Here is an 11279-nt window from a genome sequence, read left to right as displayed (position 1 = left end):
AAAGAGTGTGAGAAACCAGGACAGGGATATGGTGGAAATCACTCCCAGGTCCTGCATCTTTTCTGACAGCTGTGGAAGATACTCTCGTGTAAGTTCTTCGAAGATGCCTTGGTCCACTAATGCGCCTGGGAAAATAAACAAAACCAATGGTAGAACTCAAATTGGTGGTATCATGGTGCTATAACCAAGCTAATCAATTATTAAACAAATTCACGTGAGTTCACTTGAATTTCATACAAGCCTCAACATCAAAACTAAAATTAACACATTAATTTAGATTTGTTCCAGTTCTCAATAAACCCAACATTGCAGAGCACGCAGAAACAGAATCTCTCGCTGATCTATGCATTTTCCCTGGAAGAAAGGGTGGAGGATTACTGGTATTAGGGTATTTACACCAAACTATACTCTTTGAAACCAAACCAACTTTAAAAGCCCATGAAGCCGTGCTTTCACTAACCTTTCCTGGGAGCCTATTTGAAAGATTTAACACATCGTTCAGATAGGCCAAAAATAACGCAATTATTTTCTTCTAGATATGCTTCCTTACTGCTAATGGGCCCTCCTGCTGCTAGTTTTTAGTGACTTCCTCTTCCTTGTTACAACAAGGTAGCGCTACTCTCTTGGTAGCCTGTAGTGTCTCTTTCTACATCTCCATCACATACCTGCAACTTTAAAGGGAACAGGGTTGTGCTACGAAATCTTTAGAATGCACCACATTTAATTCATTCTGAACAAAATGTGCCCGAGATGCTGGTGCAACTACAGCTGAAAATCCAGGCTCCAGCAAGAATCTGACGAAGACTCACCCACTACTCTTGTGTTGTAGTAATCTGGCAACATCCGCTCACACAAAGCCACCAGAAGCCAGAAAGCCTCTTCCTCGTTGCAGTACAGCAGCAGGACTGACGTGACAATGTTCATGGCCTATGAGCAGCAGAGTCAAACATGCGGACAGAGGAGAAAAACATGACGATGCTCATGAAAGCTCTGTCATTACAGACCAGCTAAACTTAAGCATGAATACAGCAAGTGTCACTGTCACATCTATTTCCAGCTTTTACTGACCTTGAGCCAATTAATTTCCTGTTTCAGTTCCTCTGTTTGTGAGGCACCACATAACAGAACTCCTTTTTGTCAAGCACTTTCATAAATCGATGTGACCAAGTATAATTTCCAACGTTTTCAGAAAAAGCTTTGTAACAATTTGGTCGTAAGAGAACAACATAATGAGAACCTCTAATTCCGCAGAGCAATACACAAAATGAATCTGAATTTCCACTGAGCTGTTTCACAAATCAGCACCTGGCTTCGTTTTCAATATGCTGCCCACGTGCATCGTCACTTATTCCATTTAATTGCTCTTTTTAATGAGACCAGAAGATGTTTTCGCTGAACTAGAGAAGCTCTAGCAGGAAAACTTGAAACACACTCTGTCATTACACCTAGCAGAAATGTGCAAAGTCCATTTAAATGCTGTATCCAAAGGACAGTTAAGAGACATTGCAACACAACTACTTCTTTCCTACTCTCACACCACCACAGGGACAGCATGAAGGAAAAGCCTGAAACCGAACAAAAGACTGCAAGTCAGTCATGGTCACCGTGTAGGACTAACAAGTCTAGGACTTCTTTCTGACCTGACAGTACCCAATTGTTGGATTTCTGAATGCATAAGCTGTTAAGACTCTCCGGAGGGCAGCAATTCCCAGCTCATTCTGGAAAGCGGGATGTTCTGGCATAGAACGGTGCAGATCTCTCTCAATTTCCTCTGTAGCAAGATTGTACTTTCCCATTGACTTTTCCACCAGATCCGCATAGTAACCAGGATGAGTCACCATCTCATTCCAAGCCCCTGTAACGACAAACAAATATTGCTTCACCTCTGGAGCTTTGGAATACAGATTTTATACCCACTATAAGCACTACATGAACGCATCAACTGCCAATAGATATGAAACTGGAGTAACAAACTCTTTGTTAAATCATCGTGTTAGAGTCTAGGCCCCAACATGGAAATGCAGACAAAGGAGGCCAAAGAGCTATATGCTCACAAAGTCACCTTGGGAATGCCATCACTGTGTGTTTGGCAAAACCACTATGAAATATCTTTCAGGTGGAGTTACGTTGCGATTAATTTCTTCTGGAACAAGCCAAGATTTACAACTTTTCCTTTGGGATTTGCAGAAAGCTTATTCCTGCTAGCTGTCCAAGTCTCCAGCACAATATATTACCTGAGAAAAGGAGCCATAGCTCTCCACGAAGATTCTCTGGGATTCCTTTCTGCACCAGCTCCCTGGTCTTGGCAGTGCGGTACATACACATCCCTCGCCCATATTCAAAGAAATGAATGTTCCAAGACTCTTCCTTCATCTTCTCCTTTGCCTTCACAGGAACAAATAAAGGAACAAATACGGCCATTTCAGGAGGTTACGGCATTTTTATGCTTGTAGGACAGGTGACCTCTGGGTATACTCAGGGCTGTAGTTCACAAGAGAAATGCATTGTGACATTTAAAGCCTTTCTTCCTCCTGATAAATAAAAGGGTGTATGCTGATCCACACCGTTCTGAATTGGATCTGATCTTGCTTAAGGTCAAGTCTTTACAATGCTAACATGGGCTGTGCAATGCGTTACACTTTGCAAATCTCTACAGAATGCAAGCAGAACCATGGTCTAAGAAAATTAACATGCAAGCAGAGGTACCAGCGCTCTGCTTTCTTGATGTGAAGAACAGATGGTCAGGTTACATCTATGCAGCACTATCACTGTGACAGACACAGCACTGACACTGCAGGACTGACCAGGGATAAAATGCAGCTTCAGTCTTAGAGCAGGATAGGTCATCTGCAGCCTATTTAGTGTTAGTTGTTTTAAGTTAAAATACTACTTACCCCTTTAGGTCCCAAGAGCTCCTCAGAGTTTCTTCTAAAGAGTTTGAGTAGTCCCTGTGAGGCTGTTGGCACTTCCCCGGCACAGAAGTTGACAGGTCGATAGCTGAGAGCAGACATGGGGCTAACTGCAAGTGGGCTGCTGGAAGGCAACTCTGGAACCTCCTGAACAACAGAACACAAAGCATCTGAGCTCAGGCAGCTCCCTCCTCTGACAACTGTCCAACAAAGAGACAGCATTTGCTGTTAACATGCTGTGAGGAGCATTACTCCGGAAAGTTGACAAATGCTCCTCCTGGCTTTTTCCTCAGTACCTCACAACCAGGATCAGGCAAATTCCACTTCCATTCCCTGTCGCTGCCACATGGTTTCTTGGATGGCGTCCTCTGCAAGAAGTCAGAGATTCTCTGTACCAAGAAATCTCGGTCTTTCAGATTGGCAAAGAAGAAGGTCATTTTACTTTTAGTGCTGATGGACAGAGGGCTGGGCAAGATGCTGGAACTATCTGCTTTCTCAACTATTGTCACCTAGAAGACAGAGACAAGGGCCCATTTGGATCTACCGGATTCCCCAGTATCTACAAAGCACTGCACAAAAGACAAGAAAGGCCTGTAGTCTATGTACAGCTAAGAAACCCCCACCTCTCTGAGGGGAATGATGAGATGACAGGCCTCCTCGGCCTTGCTGGCAAAACAGATGTAATTGTTGGAAACGAACATCTGGCCAGGAATATGCATCTTGTTGAATGGCGTCCACAAGGTACAGTCTGTATGTCCATCCAGGCATTCATCCTTAGGCAACCGGAAAGTGGCACGGTAACACTCATTTTTGGCTCGAGCATCCAGGTCTCTGGAGAAGAGGAAAAATAGTCCCCAGAGGTTTTTTCTCACTTGAAAAACCCACTCAAACCCTACTAAGTGCTCGTTCCAATCACAACCTTCAGACTCTGCTGCATATTCTAAGTATTCATTTCTCTGAGATGCCACCCCTCATCTGACTCCTCTTGCAGCCTTCAGACATGCTTCTCTGACAAGGTATTTCCTGCAATACAAGATGGAATGTGCAGGTTCATCTGCAAAACTGAAATGTTGCATCAGATTCTGGAACTGCAGAGTGCAGGCCCCAGCTGGAGGATTTATTACAACATGAAGGTATATGACTTTTTATACATCTTCACCTTCAGACAAAGGGGCTGACGTCATTCTCTTCTTTCACTTTTTTTTTTAAACAGGATTTTCAACAGTTTCTAGTTGAAAATTCCTTCTGACAGGGCCTAGTCATGCATGAGAAAGACAGGAGGCTGTGTGTGAATTCAGTACCAATTTGGGATGAAAAAAAAAGGATAGGCAGAGGGCTAATGACTGAAACAAGTGATGCAGCCCCTAGAGCGAGAAAACCCCAGTGGCACCTGGGAGCTGCACAGTAACGCAGATTTATTATTACAATCCCCTGTTATCTGTCTTCTCTTCTCACTGTGGGAAACACGTACCTTTTTAACGCAGAGATGTTCTTAAGAGGCTTCCTGGGCTTCGGGAGGGACTTGTCCTGCAGGAAGCTCTCGTTATCCAACAGCTGCCGCATAGCAATGTTAGCCAGCTGCTCCATCAGCTTGAATGTCTCATTGATGTTGAGAAACATGGAAAAATAGAGTTCGCTGTCCCTTGTGCTTACTTTAATGCACTCAGGGAACAGCAGTGTAGCATTTTTTTCTAGCTGGGTTACATCCACCCACTGGATCACCAGGGTAACTGAGAGAAAAAAAATTAAAAAACCTACTATTATGATTTGAGGCAAAACAACAATCAGAAATGAAGCTCAAGCAGCCAGTAAGCTCTCAGCGTAGCAGCATTTCCCTCCTCTTACACAGGGACAATTCTTTTCTTCATACTTTTACCGGGATCTCCAAAATTACTGAGAGACTAGAAATAATGCCATTCCAAAAGGACCATCTCCCATTCAGTAAACATTTTCAACTACAATTACTCAAGTTTTCATTCTTTCTTTCCAGCAAATTAGCTTTCAACTCAGGAGTTCAGCTTTGTAAATACTGGGTCCTGGCGGTGGTTCCAAATAAAACTCACCGAGGTAAAAATATTGCTTGGTTCTCTAATCCAGTTGAAGTAAAACTGCAGGTGTACTTATACAGCTTGGCAAATGGTTTGAAAAATGACTCAGGCATTCAGTCTAAACTGCTCTCTAAAAAAAAAAAAAGTACAAAAAAATAAAATACAGAACCACAGTCACGAAGTGCCTGTGAGAGCAGGCACTTTTACTGAAGTGCCTGTGAGAGCAAAGACTGATCTATGCGTCGAGCTAGAGCTCAAAGGATGCCTAAAAGGAAAAAAACTGTCAGCTTAAAAAAGAGTTCACACGCAAGATCAACTACATGAAAAAGATCATGGGAAATGGCAGAAAAACAACTAGCAGGCTTGTAACTCACCCTCTTTGCCCAGCAGGAAGGAGTAGAAACAGAGGTGGTTGACGGTGAGGTACAGCCATCCCTGCCTGGGTACCCGCCCCTTCCAGTAGCTGCAGGAATAGTAATTGACCAACTTCTCCACCTCGGGCATGCCAAACTGCTTCCGCATCTTCAGTTCAGCCTCTTTGAATTTACCTGGATCCTCTTCGCTCTGGGGCTGCTCATTCTTGTTCTCTTCTGCAATAATGCCCTGTAAGGACATGGGAGGAGACAGAGAAGAAATGGAAGGGAACATGCCAGACAATATACAGCAGAGGGTCACAGCAGCAATCCGGAAGACAGAAAGAAGAAACATGACCCAGCATAATTTCTCCTGTCCCATAAAGACTGGGAGTCTGTGATCTACTCCGGAATGCAAGCAGCAAGCGTTCATGTTCAGCATTTAGACTGAGTTTCTCATGGCTGGCCTGGCAACACTTTGAACACCCTGCAGGGGAACGGCAGTCTATTTTCACTTGCAAACATGCTTCTTCAACAGGAAGATCATCATCTGCCAGGAAGGGCAGAACTCCACAGTCTGTCAGATCTTGACGGGCCAGAAGGAAAAACAAATGACCACAATCTCTCTTGCGCACAGAAAACACAAAGAATCTGACAGGAGCACTGAAAAAGACTCAAATTGCTGCAGTTCAATAAAATCTGTATTTATAAGTTTCCACTCTGGAGAATTTGTGGACTGGGAATTTGAAGTGTATTAACTGCACAAGCAGCTGAGACACTCGTCTGACTCATAAGTCAGTGCAAGTCGGGGTGCAATTCCTTTACAGCAGAGATGCCTTTTAGAACGGCGTGGCAGGATGAGTACCTTGCCTGCAAACCAGAATACTCTCTCACAGATTTGGTGCTAGATGAACCCTCGTTAAATATTCTCCCTGTATCAAAGGTATAACTGGCAAGGATTTTAAAGAGCTACTGTATTTTAATCAGTAGGAGCACCCTGAGCAGGCTGTTCCTTGAGATCTACTGCTCATAACCTTTCCTCCCAAATGCATTTGACCAGTGTTATGACTGTGACGTGATGCTGATAATACTGATACATCCCATGACAATTCCAAATGTATGTATGTCTGAAGAGGGAGCAGAGAGTTTTGCAATGGAGCTCTTGCTCCCTCCCTTGAAGGGTAAAAATTCTTAAAACCACCTCCCCATTTCTTCTCAGGATCTGGAAGTCCGTCAGAGAATCAGCGTGCTTACATGTATCTTGCCCTTGACAAAGGTGGTGATATCTTCTTCATTATCAAAGATGGACAGAGTCTGCAGTAAGTTGTTCTCCAGCCACTCCCAGTGCTTTGTGATCTCTTTACGAGATGATCCTAATTGAAGACGTGAAAGACGATGAGAAGAACAAAGGAAAAAAGGGAATTAGAACAAGGTCTTTTTCCTCCTAGTTGACAGCAGGAAACTATTAACTAGCAAACAGCAATCAGGACAAATCAAACACATCAGCTGTACCCAAGTCAAGGATATTTTATATACACCTACATTATGTTTCTAATGAAATGTCTCTACTGCCACCAAGGATAATCAGCACCAACAGATCGTCCTATTTGCCAGTGCACACCAAATAGAGCCTTCTTCCCAGACAAAAAACATTCAAGAAGTGCTCTTTTAATTCCTGGTATTCTAGAAGAAAAATAATGAACTTTCAGAAGAACCTTGAAATTTCAGAACCACTGAATTTTTTACACCTACTAAGGGGGTCCATTCTCCATAGGCAATGGTCAGCAGAGAGCATGTAATTCCCCCAAAGAAGAGCAACCAAAACATCCATGTCAAAGTCCTTCCTCTCTATTGACAGTTATGACTATATTCTCTTGAGGACAGAAAAAAACACAGAAGAAATAAAAAAGCAATTAATGCAGACAAAGAGAAAGCTGTTTAAATGCAAGTCAAAGGCACTTGTAACTTTCTCTTTGCCAAATTCCAGTAAATTCATCTTCTGAAGTTCCATACAAAAGCAGTGGGATATCTAAAGTGCTAACAGTGTGCCTCCCACTGCTCCGTTTCTCTGAGAGTGTGTTAGATCTGTCCGAGTGGTTAATGATGGAAAAGAAGAAAGCAGCGGACAACACAAGCAGTTCCCTAAAGCTAACACTCTACCCGAGTTTCTTTTTTAAGTGGCAACTGCAGCAATGAAAGAGTCTTTACGTATTTGTAGCTGGACACCTAACCACAAAACCCAGCGCCAGCTAATCTGTGGTTTCATGAGCAAAACCTGGACCTGAAACCAAAAACTAGAAGCAAGTCTTGTCTCAAAGGACCGCAGGGCTACGAATTTGAGCTTGTGTGTACAACCCAATGGATTAGACAATGAACATTTTTTCTTTTGCCTCTGTGTCCACGTTTACTTGACACCTATCCTGACCCATCTAACAATGTTTTTAAAGCATAAATTGTTTTGAATAATACAAAATGGCTCATTTTAAGGGCACAGAATTATCAATTATAGGATGCTTTGATTGTGGAAGAACCCCACTTGTCCAGCAACAACAGCAGAGGAATAAAGTCTGTGTTCTGCTTTGTTTCATGAGCTCCATCTCCCACCAAGTGAGAGCAGAAAATTGCTGAAGTAAGCCAGGCCTCAATGACTGATGCCTAAGAACAACATTAGAATGACATACACGGAGGAGTAAAATTCTGCAGTTCCTAAAGAGAGAGTTGCAAGAACCAAGTGCTGAAAGGCCGGAGCTGTGTGCATGGCCAGGATGCTGCCTACCACTATTTACACGAGACATATGAAATGAAAGAGACGCATTTTAAGACTAGAGAGGCACATACACTTTATAACTTTAAGGGAATGACAGTACTTTGATAAAAAATGAGAACCACGTATGACTAAAAAATACTCTGGCTGAAGACAATATATTTACTCCAGTATAGTAATTTATAAACTCATTCAGTTGTTCTATAGCCCATCTCATTTTACCACGCTGCAATACTTATAAGTGAGATACAAACAGCATCAACTAAAACACTCTTGAAATTGCACAAAAATAACACGCTCACTGAGTGCTGAGATACTATAAAATTTCAGATTTGCACCGTATGTGGCTACTAAATATTCTGGTTTTTTCTATGCAGTTTCTGGCCTGCCATTTTTTTTTTCTGTCTTTCTTCCTCTCTGCCTCCACCTTCCTCAAAAGGGAAACCGAGTTTCTGTGAACACAGCAACTTCTAAACCTCTCTTCTGCAGAATTTAAGTAGCTCTGCAAGGGAGAATATCATGTTGGTTGCACAGGGAGAAGATGGGAACAGGGAAAACAAGACATCAACATCTGTGGGCTCAGCAAATGATTACTTCACGTTCAGATTTTGCATCTCAACCACAAAGTGAGAAGATTCTTATTATAAGCAAAGTCAGTCCAACGAATATGCCTGATGATATTTTGTCCTTAGCAACCAGTAGGATGTAACTTTAATCAAAGTTCACCACCAGGTATTAGAAGGTTGTACCATGATATTCTAACACAGCAGTTACACTTCTCAAGTAAAACAGGCCAAGGATTTCTGATGATTTAAAAAGTATTACTGAAGTATATTTTACAGATATAGTACATCTGTATATATTACAGGCCAGAAATAGCAGAAAAAATAAACTGGATCGAGTCAGTAAAGAGATGCCCCAAAGAGTGTTTGGCACCTTGAACAACATTCCACGTTCCCAGCTTTACTGTGTTCCTGCTAAGCAGGTTTTGGCACAACACTCATCCTCCGACAGCAATCTTATCATCACGGTTTGATTCCCTGAGCAATCTCACAGATACGCCTTGGAACAAAGGAAATCATACCATCCGCGGATACAGAAGCTTTTTCAGAGCCTTAAGCTCCTAAACTACAGTTTAAACAACACTGAGAACTTTTGTCATTGCTGGCATTTTCCACTACCCCAGCAGAAGCTCTAGAGTCTCCTGAGCAGTCACAGAATACTCCTATGTGGGGAAATGTATAAACTGAACTAAAAAGACACTAAAATAGCACAAATCCAGCCCCCAGCAACATCAATACATACCACATGCCACTGCCCAATACACCTGAGAGTCCTGGGTCTGGTGCAGAATGCGGTATGGGGCAACTCTGGCACTGGAATCCAAAACCACGTCCAGTGTTCCCACAAGAAGACCTGGGAGGCAAAGAGAGAGAAATTAAAACAACGTCATACCAAAACGAAGAACTGGGCTAACTAAAAACACAGGATCAACACCACAGAAAGATGCTGATGTTCATGGAGGAGCACTGGCACTTGGTCAAGAAAAAGATGACGCACATCCAGTCACTGCCCACAGCCAGTCCCACTGGCAGTGGTGAAGTTTATACAGCTATTAAATGTCTACTAAACCTCATTATAATCCTCCACCTTCCTAGGAGAGTTACCTAAGAAAAGTGAAATGTATTTTCCTCTGTGGGGTTTCTGTTGCTAACAGTGATTTTTAAGCCTCCTAAACTAAAACACGGCAGAGTTTTCAATGCTGTACCTTTCAGCGCCACCTATGCTGTGAGATAGCCCATCCAAAACGGAATCAAGTAGCTCTAGAAAAACTGGTACTTACAGGTTTCAGTGATGTTTCCACAATTACTTTCATTAAACAAATAAAGGCAGAGAATCAAAATTTGGTAATACAGAATTTAGAATATTTTTACACGATGTTACAGAAAAGAACAGGCACTTCCAGAATAAATGCTGACAGCCGCCAGACTTTGTAAAACAAATCCGTTCACTTCAATCAAGTCTATTTACTAGATAAATCAGATAGCTCAGACGATGCTTTACTTTGTTATTCTATATAATGAACTACAAGCATCTTTAATGCAAATTCATTCTGCAACCTAATGTTTTCCAACGTTAGAACTTGGAGAAGGACTATGGTTGCTCCTCGGGATCACTATTTGGCAGGCTCTCCTCCCTATGGTCTGCGTAAATCTGAGCAAACCGCCCTCATCCAGCTCTCATTCATGATCATGCAACATGCTACCTCCTCCCCTTTCTCTCTCCTTGAGAGCGCCAAGTCTCCAGTGAGGAATACCCCACTGGTCATACTTCAAGAGAAACACCATCCACAGCAAGCGTGTCTGGTAACCCTGAAAACAAATACACACATACCCAGCACGGTGGGATCTCTGTTTTAAGACTTAAACGTCTTTCCAGGTTGGCTGAATATCTACATTCTAACTCCAAACCGTCAACCGGCAGTTGAACAGCTCCTTAAGGAAGACACGTGGCTGTCAACAGGTAGGAGCTCTGAAGAAGACTTTCACTGAGCTGAACTAGCTCAAGAAGTAAACTGGCTCAAAGCTCCAGCCATTTAAAACAGATAAGTTTAAATGTTTCCAGAATAGCACCAGGTCTCATTTCTTCTTGGGAAATTCCAGAATACCATTATATGCCACATGCAGAATTACCCAAGGATGTCATGTTACAGACAGAGTAAACCGGAGTAATTCGAAGTAATTTTGAATGCTGTGACAAGATGAAATATGCTAAGGATGTTTATCAGCTGTGCCACTTCTGTAGTTCTGTTCCGGGTTGAGGGTCCGAGGTATCCACTCCTCAACCTATATTGGTTAACAGACCTAATACCTGAAACTGGCTGGGCACAACTCACAATTGAAAAAAGCACTTTTTGGTAATTCACATAACTGTGTAAGCACTTTGCCCATAAACGGGAGGTTTTAAAAGTGAGCATGTTTTTCGTTCTTGTCAGCATATCGTGCCTTGGTCACAGTTCTGTTATTTTAGGTTTCTGTCACCAAACGTGGCTACTGGGCACACGCACACTGCGGCGGTTTTCACCGGGCTGCACCCCGACTTCACCCCCTGTCCAAGCACAGCGGTTCTCATACCAACATTAGTTACGAACTAGGTCTTACGTTCAACCTTTAAATCATGAGAAAACACACCCAAAAAAACATAC

The 11279-nt window shown here is 42.6% G+C and overlaps 1 protein-coding gene across 1 annotated transcript in view; it reads right to left on the bottom strand.

Moving 5' to 3' along the window:
- Nucleotides 1-9491, bottom strand: part of TBC1D9B (TBC1 domain family, member 9B (with GRAM domain)) — a gene marked incomplete at its 5' end in the record, with an annotated part of 17868 nt that extends 8377 nt beyond the window's left edge. Inside the window, 11 exons of the mRNA XM_010139363.1 lie at nucleotides 1-125; nucleotides 810-927; nucleotides 1641-1855; nucleotides 2235-2385; nucleotides 2895-3056; nucleotides 3206-3418; nucleotides 3533-3740; nucleotides 4381-4639; nucleotides 5332-5560; nucleotides 6565-6683; nucleotides 9380-9491. Coding sequence (XP_010137665.1) covers nucleotides 1-125; nucleotides 810-927; nucleotides 1641-1855; nucleotides 2235-2385; nucleotides 2895-3056; nucleotides 3206-3418; nucleotides 3533-3740; nucleotides 4381-4639; nucleotides 5332-5560; nucleotides 6565-6683; nucleotides 9380-9491 — 1911 coding nt within the window. The remainder of the gene's footprint in view (nucleotides 126-809; nucleotides 928-1640; nucleotides 1856-2234; nucleotides 2386-2894; nucleotides 3057-3205; nucleotides 3419-3532; nucleotides 3741-4380; nucleotides 4640-5331; nucleotides 5561-6564; nucleotides 6684-9379) is intronic.
- Nucleotides 9492-11279: the final 1788 nt, after the last annotated feature.

This window comes from Buceros rhinoceros, unplaced genomic scaffold (assembly GCF_000710305.1).
Source record: "Buceros rhinoceros silvestris isolate BGI_N320 unplaced genomic scaffold, ASM71030v1 scaffold16737, whole genome shotgun sequence".
Classification (NCBI taxonomy): domain Eukaryota; kingdom Metazoa; phylum Chordata; class Aves; order Bucerotiformes; family Bucerotidae; genus Buceros; species Buceros rhinoceros.
Note: the sequence above shows the minus strand (reverse complement) of the source record. Positions and strands in the feature narration are given on the sequence as shown.